Genomic DNA, 13,859 nt, shown 5'->3' on the forward strand with positions numbered 1-13,859 from the left:
CAGTGGGAGCTGTCCCTGAACTTTGTACCCCAAGTTTTTGCAGGAGTGGGGCTTCGTTTGCTGAAAATCCCCAATCCCAACCCAAATCTTGGTGGATTAGAGCTGATCCATCTCATCCTTCACCGTTTCCCAAAGATATTCCCTCTTGTCCAATGGGAAATCCCACTGGGAAAAGCCAGGGGATACTTTTAAAGGCAACCTGATGAACCCAGCTTGTAAAAGGGCAAAAGTGCTGAGGAGATAAAGGGAGATAAAGGGAATTCTCCTGCTCTAATCCAATTAATAGAGCCAATAATAAAAACTCCAAGCCCTACAAACCCACTCAGAGCTTCCCTCAAGTGAAGCAAATCCCACATAAAGGAGAATCCTCCCATCCAACAAATACAAGGAGCTGCTTTAACAAAATAATTAGGGGGGAAAAAAGAAAAATTAAAGAAAAAAAAAAAGCAGGAGGCGCGCTTTGGGCCGTGGGCTGTGCTGTGCAGGAAAAGGCTGGAAGGGAACTGTCTGGGATAATGACAGCTCCTGTCCCGGATCCCGTGGCAGCTGCGGTGACCTCCAGGCCCCTGTGACTGACGGGCTGACCCCCAGCACTCCGGGGTGCTCCGTAAATGACAGGGCCAGGGAAAAAAAGAAAGGGAAGAGAAAAGGGAACTGGCTGGCGGCTTTGTAGCCAAGCTTCCTAATAAAACCTAATTCAAGCTGTCAGGGTGAAATGAAGAAAGTGTCAACAGGGGTTTGCAGAGAAATATTCCAAATGTTTGGCTCGGAGAGCCGGAGCGGGGATCCCCTCCCCCCGCTGCTCCGAAAGGGCTGGAGAATCCAATGTGGAAAGGAATTTTAATGAGGGGTGCGGAGGGAGCCCCGGGAGGGACCCACGGGGACACTTCTGCTCCCTGTCCTGCCAAAGCCAATCATCCCGGGATGGGGAAGCTCCGGAGGGAGCGCTGTGGGAGCTGCATCCACCGGGAATGGGCTTGGAAAGGGAGAGGTGGCCATGGGAGCCACCAGAGAGGAGCTGAGGAGAAACTCCTGAGCTCCCAAACCAAGCAGGGACCTGCAGGGAAAAGGATTCTCCAAATTGGCATTCCTGGCTCCAAGGAGAGCAGGGAAATCCTGGAGAGCCTGGGGCAGGGGAAGGGCTGCTGAGCCCCCGGAGCTGTCCCAACAGGGCAGGCATGGAATGGGGTTGGGTGGGAAGGGACATTAAATCCCATCCCTGTCCTCATCCCCATCCCATTCCATGGGCAGGGACAGCTCCCAGTATCCCAGGTGGATCCAATCCCAATGTCCAACCTGGTCTTGGGCACTGCCAGGGATCCAGGGATCCACAGCAAATCTGGGAATTGCAGAATCCCAGGCAGGAATTCCTTGCCAAGATCCCAGCCCAATCTCCCCTTTCCCTTGGGAAGCCATTCCCTGGCTCCTGTCCCTGCAGCCCTTGGCCCCAGTCCCTCTCCAGCTCTCCTGGAGCCCCTGCAGGGACTCTCAGCATTCCCTGCATTTCTCCCTTCTCCAGGGGAACATTCCCAGCTCTCCCAGCCTGGCTCCAGAGCAGAGGGGCTCCAGCCCTGGAGCAGCTCCGGGGCCTCCTATGGACTCTCTCCAGCAGCTCCAGGGTCAGGTCAGGGCCGGGATACGAAGCTCCCAAGGAGCTGGAACTTCCCAATCCCCAATCCAGCCTCCTGTTTTCCCAGGGAAGGGAGGGAGGATGAATCCTCCCAGGCAGACTCCTGTCCCTCACTCCTCAGCCTCTCCCGAGCTGCTCACGCTGCTGCTGCAAAAGCAAAGCCTCAGCTCCAGCTCCTGGCAGAGCCTGCTGCTCTTCAGTCTCACACACGTACACATGGGTGAAACGAGCCTCAAAGCACCTCGGGATGGAGCAGGGAGAGTAAACACATGGAATATTTTGCAGGCTTTAAAAAAAAATAAAAAAAAAAATCACATTATTTGTATATAAACTCCCCGAAGGAACAAGAAAAACAAAAGCACGAAAGGAGCAGCTGAAACTCGTTCCTGACCAAAAATCCAACCCTCAGAGTCCTCCTGACAAGGCTTTCATGGAACCACGGGATTCCCACTCTTTGGGGAGCAGGGAGGGGAGGCCAGGGGGGGTCAGAGATGTTCCAGCAGGCCCTGGTGACAAGTGGCCATCACAGCCTTTCTCCAGACACCCAGGTTTATCTATTTATTAAAATAACCCTGCAGAAACACCTGGGAGGAAGCAGCCCCTCCCTCCTCACACAACTGGGATTGTCCTGGGAGCCCAGAATTCCCTGGAAGTGTCCAAGGCCGGGCTGGAGGAGGCTTGGAGCATGGTGGGAGCTGTCCCTGTGATGGGCTGGCACCAGGTGATCCCCAAAGCTCCTTCCAACCCAAACCATCCTAGGATTGCCCCCTCCAGGAGAGGCCTCACTGCTCCAGGGCCACTTCCAAAGGGACAGAATCCATGTCTGGAGCCAGCTGAGCTCTCCCAGTGCCAGCCTTTCCTACCTGAGGTGCAGGTCCTCGGAGAACTTGAGGCAGGCGTAGATGAACTCCTTGATCTGGCTGTAGACCTTGGGCACGAACTCCGAGAAGGGGAACTTCTTTGGGAAGGGTTGCTGGAAAACACAGGAGGGAATTCCAGAGGGAGGGCAGGGGCAGCAGCGAGATCCAGGCAGGCAAAGGAATTCTGGAGTTTTTCCTGGATTTTATGAACACTCCGGCCAAGGGGAGCAGATAATCACAAATGGCACCTGGAGCCAGGTGGGGTTTGGGGCCATCCCCTCATTCCTTCTCCCAGCTCCCTTCCTCTCCCTCCTTGGGAACACCTGGAATTCCTCCCTCACCGTTCACGAGGCGTTTTCCCGGTCACCTCCCCCTGGTGCTGCCCAACGACCCCAAAACCAGGAGGAAACGGATTTTCCAACACCAGATTTTCCCAGTTTTTACCCCCAGCACTCAAAGCTGAAGCCCAGGACTGAATTTTGGGGCAGGACACAGAAATCAGAGCCCTTGACTGGGATCACCAGGGTTGGATTTGCTGCCTGCAGGATTTAGGATCCAGGGAACACCAGGACACACCTGGGTTTTCCAAGCTCGTGCAAAGGCCAAGATCCACCACATTTTTGGGCTCTTTTTCTCTAAATATGAGACTGAAACAAATAAAGACCAATCCCAGGGTCCATAATACAGGAATAAAATGCCAGTGGAAGTGGATATTTCTACCTGTGAACACCCTGAGAGGAACACAAATCACACTTCCCTCATCCACACCAGGAGAAATGCATCCCATGGGAGGAATATTTGTTCTTTTCTGTTGTTTTCCTTTCTCTTTTATCGTTTATTTGGACTGGGGGGATGATTTGGGGTTTGCTTTTTTGATCCTTTCAATGCCCAGCAGCCAGGCCAGGCCTTTCTCCCCGTTCCAAAATTCACCTTTTCAAGTTCAGCGTCCTGGAATGGGAACTGTCCAACGATTTTCTTATAAACTTCTTCATTTGACACCGGGATGGGGCTGTAGTTATCTGAGTCAAGGATGTTTCTGGGGAAAGAAGAGTTGGGGAGACGACTGTGAGGGGAAAGTTTTCCTGCTGGGTCAGGACATTCCCCCGGAGGCTGGTGCCAGGCCAAGGGGTGATCCCAAATTCCTGCAGCAGCAGCCAGGGGTACCCCAAAGTGACCACAGCTCAGTGATGGAGCAAGGACACAGAATCATGGAATGGGTTGGGTGGGAAGGGATCCTAAATCCCATCCAGTGCCACAGGGGCACCTCCCACTGTCCCAGGTGGATCCAACCTGGCCTTGGGTACTGCCAGGGATCCAGGGGCAGCCCCAGCAAATCTGGGAATTGCAGAATCCCAGGCAGGAATTCCTTGCCAAGATCCCAGCCCAATCTCCCCTTTCCCTTGGGAAGCCATTCCCTGGCTCCTGTCCCTGCAGCCCTTGGCCCCAGTCCCTCTCCAGCTCTCCTGGAGCCCCTGCAGGGACTCTCAGCATTCCCTGCATTTTGCCCTTCTCCAGGGGAACATTCCCAGCTCTCCCAGCCTGGCTCCAGAGCAGAGGGGCTCCAGAATCCTGGAGCAGCTCTGGGGCCTCCTCTGGATTTATTCCAGCAGCTCCATAGCAGGGGTGGCACTGGATGGGCTTTAAGGTCCCTTCCCACCCAAACCATTCCCTGATTCCATAATTAATCCCTAAAAAACTTCCACACAGGGGCCAAAACTCCTCAGTGAGAGCTCTGAGGTGTTTCTTCCGGAGCCTCTCACCTGAACACTCCTGCCCATTTCTTCAGCAGGGTCTCGCTGTACTGGTCCTGGATCTCCAGCAGCATGTCGAAGAGCTGGTTCACGGGGAAGCCGTAGCCCTGCGTGGTGGGAGGGAAGGGAATGAAGCCTCCAGTGGGCAGCTGGGAATTGTCTGTCCTGAACAGGGGAAAATCCTCCCCCAGCACTGCCCCTGCTGCTGCTGGAGGGGTTCAGGGGGCGACTGAGCCGGGGAGAAGCCCCCAGAGCCACCTGAGGTCTGCATGAGGTGGCCAAGGCCTGCTCCTTGCACAGAGCTGGGCTGTCCCTCAGGTGATCCTCACCCAGAAATGTCAAAAATCAGAGCTTGGCCAGCCTGGATCAGCAGAGACATCAGGATTTATTTATCAGGGTGTCCCTCAGGTGATTCCAGCCCAGAAATGCCAAAATCAGAGCTTGGCCAGCCTGGCTCACCAGAGCCATCAAGATTTATTTATCAGGCTGTCCCTCAGGTGATTCCAGCCCAGAAATGCCAAAACTGGAGCTTGGCCAGCCTGGATCAGGAGAGCCATCAGGATTTATTTATCAGGGTGTCCCTCAGGTGATCCTCACCCAGAAATACCAAAATCAGAGCTTGGCCAGCCTGGATCAGGAGAGTCAAGCAGGCTGTCCCTCAGGTGATGCTCATCCAGAAATACCAAAACCAGAGTTTGGCCAGCCTGGACCAGCAGAGCCATCAGGATTTATTTATCAGGGTGTCCCTCAGGTTATCATCACCCAGAAATGCCAAAATCAGAGCTTGGCCAGACTGGATTAGCAGAGCCAAGCAGGGTGTCCCTCAGGTGACAGGGAATTGTTACCAGAGTGACCAGGTTGTGCAGAGAAGCCAAAGGGAAGGTGGCTTTCTCCTTCCAGCTAGCTCTAGCCTGGTTCCATGAGCTGAACAGCCATGAGTGGATAAAGGACACTTTCAAATACAGAATTATCCAAAAGCAAATGCTTTCCAAGGTGGTCTGAGATTAAACCCAAAGCAGAGCTGATCAGGAAATGTGCACATTTCTCATTGAAACAAGAAGCAGCATTGTACTACACTTTTTTTACACATTGGCACCCAGAAATGCCAAAATCGGCCAGCCTAGATCAGCAGAGCCAAGCAGGTGATCCTCACCCAGAAATACCAAAACCGGAGTTTGGCCAGCCTGGATCACCAGAGCCATCAGGGTGTCCCTCAGGTGATTCCAGCCCAGAAATGCTGAAATCAGAGCTTGGCCAGCCTGGATCAGGAGAGCCAGGCTGTTCCTCAGGTGATTCCAGCCCAGAAATGCTGAAATCAGAGCTTGGCCAGCCTGGCTCAGCCCCGCCAGAGCGGTGCCGGACGAGGAGAGGCCCGAGCCCCGCGTACCTGGAGCGTGTCAGCGAAGAGCACGATGAGGTTCTTCAGGTCCAACACCAGGCTGGGGTCAGAGCAGTAGGACTGGAGAGGAGGGCAGAGAGGAAGAGCTGTGACCGCGTGGTCTGGTACAGAGCCCGGCCCAGAACCAGCAGCTTCACCCCGTGAGGGTTGTGAGGGCTGGGCTGCTCAGGGTGCCGTGGGTCCCCAGGCTGGGGAAGGTTTTGGGCTGGCTGCTCAGGGTGCCGTGGGTCCCTGGGCTGGGGAAGGTTTTGGGCTGGCTGCTCAGGGTGCCATGGCTCCCCAGGCTGGGGAAGGTTTTGGGCTGGGCTGCTCAGGGTGCTGTGGGTCCCCAGGCTGGGGAAGGCTTTGGGCTGGCTACTCTGGGTGCTGTGGGTCCCCAGGCTGGGGAAGGCTTTGGGCTGGCTGCTCAGGGTGCAGCGGCTCCCCAGGCTGGGGAAGGTTTTGGGCTGGCTACTCTGGGTGCCGTGTTTTCCCGGGCTGGGGAAGGTTTTGGGCTAAGCTGCTCAGGGTGCTGCTGCTCCCCGGGCTGGGGTTCCCCGGGCTGGCTGCTCAGGGTGCCACAGATCCCCGGGCTGGGGAAGGTTTTGGGCTGGCTGCTCAGGGTGCCGTGTTTCCCTGGGCTGGGGAAGGTTTTGGGCTGGCTGCTCAGGGTGCCTCAGTTCCCTGGGCTGGGGAAGGCTTTGGGCTGCCCCAGAGATACCCGAGGTGTGCCTGAGACCCCACAGGAGCCGGATCCCGCAGCGCTGGGACAGGGACAGCGCCTCTCATCTAATATTTACCGTGTTGTGTCTGACGGTAATGAAGCATCTCAGCCAGGCATCCACGGCCCGGGCCGAGGGCAAACACGCTGGATTCCAGCTCTAGAGCAGGGATTTATCCTGCTCCAAACCCCCCAGACACAACCCCGTGTCCCAGAGCCGCCCCAGTCCCCCCACGGGCTTCCCAGGAGCAGCCAAAAAAACCCTCCCCATGCTGAAAAATGTGAAGTTTGAGACAGAGCCTGCCCAAATATAGAATCAGCGATCCCAGGCTGGAACGAGAGCGGGATTTAAAGCTCGCTGGAAACTCCAGGAGGAACGACCCCATTAATCAGTAGGAAGGACTGGGAGACACACGTTTTCCATCTCCCTGTCCAAAAAGGAGAGTCGGGAAGAAAGATAATGCCCTGAAGCATCGCGAGTGATTAAAGATGTCCCCGTCTGCGGCGAGGAGGAAAATCCAGGGATAAATTTGTCTGCCTCGGAAGAATGGAAATGGCCCTGGCAAGGTGAGAGCTTCCCTCAGATCCCAGTTTGGGATGCACTGGTTTAACTGGGAGCGCTCGGAGCGAGTTGGGAAATCACGGAATGCTGGGTGAGTGCTGCAGGAGCCTCCCCCGGCAGCCGCTGAGCGCGTTCCTTCTGGCACCGCTTGAAACAACCCGAGCGGCAACAAAGCTGGGAACAGCGAAAAACCCCGTGCCTGGCTCAGCCTCCTGCTCCCAGCCCCGAGAAAATCCCACCCGAAACGAAAACAAACACAGGTTTGCAGCCCCGTGGGGGTTGGTGTTTATCCCCTCTGCCTGCACAGCAGCTCACGGGAAGGAGGCAAATTTCCAGTCACCCAAATTTCAAATTTCCAGATGGGGAACACCAGGAATCTCCTGGGGTCCCTCATCCCATGGAGATCCAGCTGCAGGGAATGGTGTGGGGTGGAAAGGACCTTCAAACCCAGCCGGTTACACCTCCTCCCACTGCACCAGGATCCTCCCAGCCCGGTGCTCGTGTCCATCTCTTCCCACATTTTCACCCAAGGTGCTCCTGGGCTTCTCTCTCCCTGGATTTGGTTTTCCAGCCCATTTTCCAGCCCATTTTCCAGCCATTAAATTTAAGGGACCGAGATGATCTTTAAGCTCCTTTCTAACCCAAACTACTCTGGGATTCTCTGATCCTGTATCGGACAAGGCCATGTCTCAATGTGCCAAAAAAGATCCTTTCCCCCCCATTTTTTGGGACAAATCGACTTTCCAGTCACCCAGATGGGGAACACCAGGAATCTCCTGGGGTCCCTCATCCCATGGAGATCCAGGTGCAGGGAATGGTGTGGGGTGGAAAAGACCTTCAAACCCAGCCGGTTCCACCTCCTCCCCCTGCACCAGGATGCTCCCAGCCCGGTGCTCGTGTCCATCTCTTCCCACATTTTCACCCAAGGTGCTCCTGGGCTTCTCTCTCCCTGGATTTGGTTTTCCAGCCCATTTTCCAGCCATGAAATTTAAGAGACTGCGATGATCTTTAAGTTCCTTTCCAACCCAAACCACTCTGGCATTCTCTGATCCTGTATCGAACAAGGCTATGTCTCAATGTGCCAAAAAAGATCCTTTTCCCCCCATTTTTTGGGACAAATCCACTCCCTCTGCTGGTGCTCCTCAAAAATTATGAATAAATAATGATGAAAATATAAAAGCACTGTTTTACCCTTCCAAATATCGAGTTTGGAAGGGAAATTCCGCCAACCAAGAGGCCAAAAAAGCCGGAGAAAGTGAATTTTCCGCGTGTCCGCGTCGCTCCTTTAAACACTCATCGGAAAAGAGGGAAAACAAAGAATCCCAAAGGAAAAAAAAAAAAAAAAAAAAAAAAAAAGGGGCAGCACTGCAGCACGTCAAGGACAGTCAAGCAACAGCTGAGCTCTGCCGGGCTTTTACTCACGGAGTGAGTCCTCAGGGCCGCGATGGTTTTGGACAGGGCCATCTCCCACAGCTCATCAATGTAGGCGCGGTTCACCAGGCCCTGGGTCGTGTGCAGGATGTGATCCTCCACCACAAAAAACCTGAAACGCCACAAAATACCCCAAAAACCTCAGCTCCGGCACAGGAAAAGCCGGAGCCCCCGGGGCCAGCTGGGATTTGAGGGATCTGTCAAATCCAGGCGGCTCCAAAGGTTTTGTTCCCTGGTTTTTGACAGCGTTGGGTTGGAGGAGTGGAAACACAGAAAATTCTGTGTGTGCACAAGGGCAGAATTCCCCCTCCATGAGTTCTCTACCTCGTTATTCCCGCAAGAACCAGGGGTTAAACTCTGCTCCAGCCAGGAGCTGTCCCATCACAACTGGGGAAAATGCTCTGGCTGCAGGGAAAAATGATTTATCCATAGGGAAAAGTGATTTATCTGCATGGAAACCTGATTTATCTGCAGGGAAAAGTGCTTTATCTGCAGGGGAAAGTTCTTTATCTGCAGGGAAAAATGTTGGAAGTGCAGGGAAAACTGATTTAAGTACAGAGAAAAGTGTTGGAAGTGCAGGGAAAACTGCTTTATCTGCAGGGAAAACTGATTTATCTGCAGGGAAAACTGCTTTATCTGCAGGGAAAAATGGTTTATCTGCAGGGAAAACTGATTTATCCACAGGGAAAACTGATTTATCCATAGTGAAAAATACTTTACCTGCAGGGAAAAGTGCTTTATCTGCAAGGAAAACTGATTTATCCATAGGGAAAAATGCTTTATCCGCAGGGAAATATGGTTTATCTGCAGGGGAAAATGTTGGAAGTGCAGGGAAAACTGCTTTATCTGCAGGGAAAACTGCTTTATCTGCAGGGAAAAATGTTGGAAGTGCAGGGAAAATCCTCCCTGGCACCCAGCTCCACCACGTGCTCCCAGCCATTCCCAGACAATCAATCCACTCCCATCTCCAGGTATCAACCCTGCTGCTCCAAAAGGAAGTGTTTTCCAGGGAATGAGGGTGAGACTGGAGATTTTAATCGGTGTCACACCAATTTCCAGCTGATTTTATCCAAGGAAATCCAGCCCAGGAGCAGGGAGCTGCACGAGGGGAGCAGCGCACGTGGAATTTGTGGAGGTTATAATTAGGTATTGAAATAATTCTCATTATTAGCTGGAGAAACAACGAATCCCCTGCTGTTTTTATGGATCAGCAACCCTCGGAATTCTCCTCTCAGAGCTCAGTTCTGGATGATTTTTTTTGTCAAATGTGAGTGTGACAAAATAGCAGCTCTGGGGAGCAGAGAATCACCTCCTTCAGCAGGAAAATAACTCAAGAGTTATTATTCAATAATTATTCAATACTGCGGAATCACTGAGGCAGAAGGGCCCACTCATGTCATTAGAGGGGCAAGAAGATGCAAATAATCCACAGGGATTGTGTACCCTCAAATCCCCAGAAATTCCCAGGAAATCCCCAGAAACTCCCAGAAACTCCCAGAAATTCCCAGAAATCCCCAGAAATTCCCAGAAACTCCCAGAAATCCCCAGAAACTCCCAGAAACCCCCAGAAATTCACAGAAATTCCCAGAAACCCTCAGAAATTCCCAGAAATTCCCAGAAATTCACAGAAATCCCAGAAATCCCCAGAAATTCACAGAAATTCACAGAAATCCCCAGAAATTCCCAGAAATCCCAGAAATCTCCAGAAATTCCCAGAAATTCACAGAAAATCCCAGAAACTCCCAGAAACCCTCAGAAATTCCCAGAAATCTCCAGAAATTCCCAGAAATCCACAGAAATTCCCAGAAACTCCCAGAAATTCTCAGAAATCCCCAGAAATCTCCAGAAATCTCCAGAAATTCCCAGAAACTCCCAGAAACCCTCAGAAATTCCCAGAAATCTCCAGAAATTCCCAGAAATCCACAGAAATTCCCAGGCTGCTGGCAGGCTCCTCCCCGCTCCCCCCAGTGACACAACAAAGGGGATAAAATTCACTTTGCAACACTTAAAAAGCACAAACCACCTTGGGTTTTTTTTTTTCATTTTGTTTCTTTTTCTGTCCCGTTTTGGCTTCAAGGACCACCAGAAATAGCAACATTCCCTCCTCTCCCGGTTTTTCTGGGCTCCCCAGCAGCCCAGGACACCCGTTTTTAGCAGGGCCGTGTATAAAAGGAACACCTACCCTACAATTTGATTGAAATACTTCCTGTAGCCGTCTAAAGTTTCGTGCTGCAACAAAGAGGGAGGGAGCAGAGGTTAAAACCTAGGTGGCCAAGGGGAAAGGGAGATTTTTGGGATGAGCCAGGGGCAGTGAGAGAGTGGGGATGACATTCCAGGCTGGGAAGGGCAGGACAAACTGACCATGTTGGAGGGAGGCTGCAGCACCAGCCGAGCTTGTTTTCTCCTCTGCTTCCTGTAGTAGCTCTCAAAGGTCTCCCGGGCTCCCTGGAAAACAGGAAAGGGTCATTCCAGCCGTCAGGATGTGCGGGAAGAGGTCACTTGGAATATAAATCATGGAATCGCTGAGGTTGGAAAAGCCCTCTGAGATCAGCGAGGCCATTGCGCTGCCCCTGTCCCCGAGGGCCACATCCAGGGGCTTTGGAATCCTCCAGGGATGGGAATTCCAAACCTCCCTGGGCAATTCCAGATTCCTTTCCATGTAGGAATATTCCCAATATCCACCCTGAGCTCCCCTGAGGCCGTTCCCTCTCCTCCTGTCCCTGTTCCCTGCGAGCAGATCCCAAATCCCCCCCGGCTGTCCCCTCCTGCCAGGGACTTGTGCAGAGCCAGAAATTCCCCCTGAGCTTCCTTTGCTCCAGCCTGAGCCCCTTCCCAGCTCCCTCAGGAATTCTCCAGCCCCTTCCCAGCTCCCTCAGGAATTCTCCAGCCCCTTCCCAGCTCCCTCAGGGATTCTCCAGCCCCATCCCAGCTCCCTCAGGAATTCTCCAGCCCCTTCCCAGCTCCGTTCCCTTCCCTGGCCACGCTCCAGCCCCTCCAGGGCTCCCCAGAGCTGTCCCAGCACTGGAGGAGCACCAGCACAGGGACAGGCACTGCCCTGGCCCTGCTGCCACCCCAGAGCCGGAACATTCCGTGTCCCAGCTCGTGTTCCTCCAGCACAAATGTGTAACTTTCCTCCAAAGTCCCATCCAGGTATCAGAGAATGAAGAGTTTGTGTGCAAACACCGAGGGCAGCCCCGAGCGCTCGGGCACAGGAACGCTGGGCAGATGTGGGACACAGGGATGTGCCCAGCTGCTCTCTGGGCCATAATTTGGGCAAAAATTGGATTTATTGATCCATGGATCAACAGTGATGGTGTCAGCAAAGAGAGGGAGGAGCCAAAGGACACCAAAGACACAAACCAGGGGGAATTAAAGTCCAGCTTGGACAGGGCTCAGAGCTCCCTGGGACAGCTGAAGATTCCCTATCCACAGATGGGCTCTAAAGGTCCCTCCAAGCGAGCCCTCCTGGGGTTCTGTGGATTCCAGAAGTCTGGAATGTGGGGTACAGCGCTCCACGGACAGCTCCAGAGCTCACTTCTCCCACCTTGGAGTGCCCAGAGCATTCCCATCCCCAAACCTTTCCATGGGCATCCCCCCTGGGCTGGGCTCTGGGGTGGTTTTTGCTCCAGATCAGGTCCCACCTCAGCATCCCAATCCTGGAGAATCCAAGGATCTGCTGGGGAACGCTGGCCCCCCGCCCCGGGCCATCCAACCCCGCGTGTTTCATCCCTGCCCGCTGCTCCCTCCTCCACACCCGCCCTGTTTTCTGTCTGAAATCCGATCACAAACATCTCAGGGAAGGGACAACGTCTTGCTTTGAACTGTTGGGAGCCAAGGGAGAGAGAGAGAGAGAGAAAAAAAACCCCAAAAAACACAAAACAAATCCCAAAAAACCCAACCCGACTCCACCTCATTTAGCATTCACAAAACAAACAACATGCAGCAACAAATATCACCTGAGCGAGGCACCAGCTGTCAACCTGCTCCTCTCCAGAAAATAAATTAATTAAAAGCAAAACCTGATGGTAATTTAATGATTCTCCAGCTGTTGTGGCATTACACAACCAGGCTGCCGAGGGCTTGTGAGGAGCCATAGCCTGACTTGCTCCTTGTTTTTCCCAAGTGCAGCTCCAGGCTCTGGCAGGAATCAGCCCAGGGATGTGCCCAGAGCTCTCCCACCTAATTCTGCCCTTCCCAAAGGTGTTAAAATCCATCCAGAAAAAACATTTTAGGTGCTTAAATCCATCTAAAAAATCTTTTCAGGTGCTCAGATCCATCCAAAAAATCTTTTCAGGTGCTCAGATCCATCCCCAAAACCTTTTCAGGTGCTCAAATCCATTCCCAAAACCTTCTTAGGTGCTCAAATCCATCCTAAAAATCTTTTCAGGTGCTCAAATCCATCCCAAAAACCTTCTTAGGTCCTAAAATCCATCCCCAAAGCCTTTTTAGATGCTCAAATCCATCTTCAAAACCTTCTTAGGTGCTCAAACCCATCCCAAAAACCTTTTCAGGTGCTCAAATACATCTAAAAAACTTTAGGTGCTCAAATCCATCCCCAAAACCTTCTTAGGTCCTAAAATCCATCCCCAAAACCTTCTTAGGTCCCGAAATCTGTCTCCAAAATCTTTTTAGGTGCTCGAATCCATCCCCAAAACCTTCTTAGGTCCTAAAATCCATCCCCAAAATCTTTTTAAGTGCTCAAATCCATCCCCAAAACCTTCATGGGTCCTAAAATCCACCCCCCCAAAGCCTTCTTAGCTCCTAAAATCCATCCAAAAAACTTTTTCAGGTACTCAAATCCATCCCCAAAACCTTCTTAGCTCCTAAAATCCATCCAAAAAACTTTTTCAGGTACTCAAATCCATCCCCAAAACCTTCTTAGCTCCTAAAATCCATCCAAAAAACCTTTTCAGGTTCTCAAATCCATGGCCAAGCCCTCCCTGCCCCTGTGCACGAGCACTCCAAAGGAATGTGGGGATTTCTAAGGTGGATTTTGTCCTGGAGTTCTGCTTTTTGTCCTGGCCCAGTCTCAGGAGGCTCAGGATGAGCAGCTCCTGATCCATGCTGGGCACATCCAGCACACCTGGATCATAAATCCCAGCTTTTTCCTGGAGTCAGGTTCAGCATCAGCTTCAATCTACAAGGAATTTGATATTTTAGGAGACAATTTAGAAATGGAAACTGTGAAGCAACATCTCCCTGTCAGGGCTTCCCAACACTCCCAAAAGCTGTTTCCCTCAGGAAAGGGAAGGATCCCGAGGCAGAAATCAGGGATCTAGAGGTGAGACCCGGAAAAAGGAGGATTAATACAGGTTTCATCAAACCAAGAGATAAAATCAGGTGATGCATGAAATTAATAAGTGATAAATTCAGAGCAGGGAGCAGTGACTTCCCTTTGAGGCCCTCTCCAAGGCCTGGTGATTCTCAGGATCCTGGAGTTTTCCAGCTCCTCTCCACCATGAGAAAACCAAGGAAAAGGGATTTTTCACCACTGAGGGGATTGGACTAAAGGGATTTATTAAATTC

At 52.4% G+C, this 13,859-nt stretch overlaps 1 protein-coding gene across 4 annotated transcripts in view; it reads right to left on the reverse strand.

The window, feature by feature from the left end:
* Positions 1 to 13,859, reverse strand: part of EXOC6B (exocyst complex component 6B) — a 282,178-nt gene that overhangs the window by 107,390 nt on the left and 160,929 nt on the right. For all 4 annotated transcript variants that reach the window (XM_058837776.1, XM_058837775.1, XM_058837778.1 and 1 more), the window contains 7 exons: positions 10,695 to 10,778; positions 10,516 to 10,562; positions 8,325 to 8,445; positions 5,629 to 5,700; positions 4,251 to 4,348; positions 3,421 to 3,526; positions 2,494 to 2,603 (listed from right to left, as the gene is read on the reverse strand). In XM_058837776.1, the coding sequence (XP_058693759.1) occupies positions 2,494 to 2,603; positions 3,421 to 3,526; positions 4,251 to 4,348; positions 5,629 to 5,700; positions 8,325 to 8,445; positions 10,516 to 10,562; positions 10,695 to 10,778 (638 nt within the window). The remainder of the gene's footprint in view (positions 1 to 2,493; positions 2,604 to 3,420; positions 3,527 to 4,250; positions 4,349 to 5,628; positions 5,701 to 8,324; positions 8,446 to 10,515; positions 10,563 to 10,694; positions 10,779 to 13,859) is intronic.

The sequence above is a fragment of the Poecile atricapillus genome, chromosome 4 (assembly GCF_030490865.1).
Source record: "Poecile atricapillus isolate bPoeAtr1 chromosome 4, bPoeAtr1.hap1, whole genome shotgun sequence".
Taxonomy (NCBI): domain Eukaryota; kingdom Metazoa; phylum Chordata; class Aves; order Passeriformes; family Paridae; genus Poecile; species Poecile atricapillus.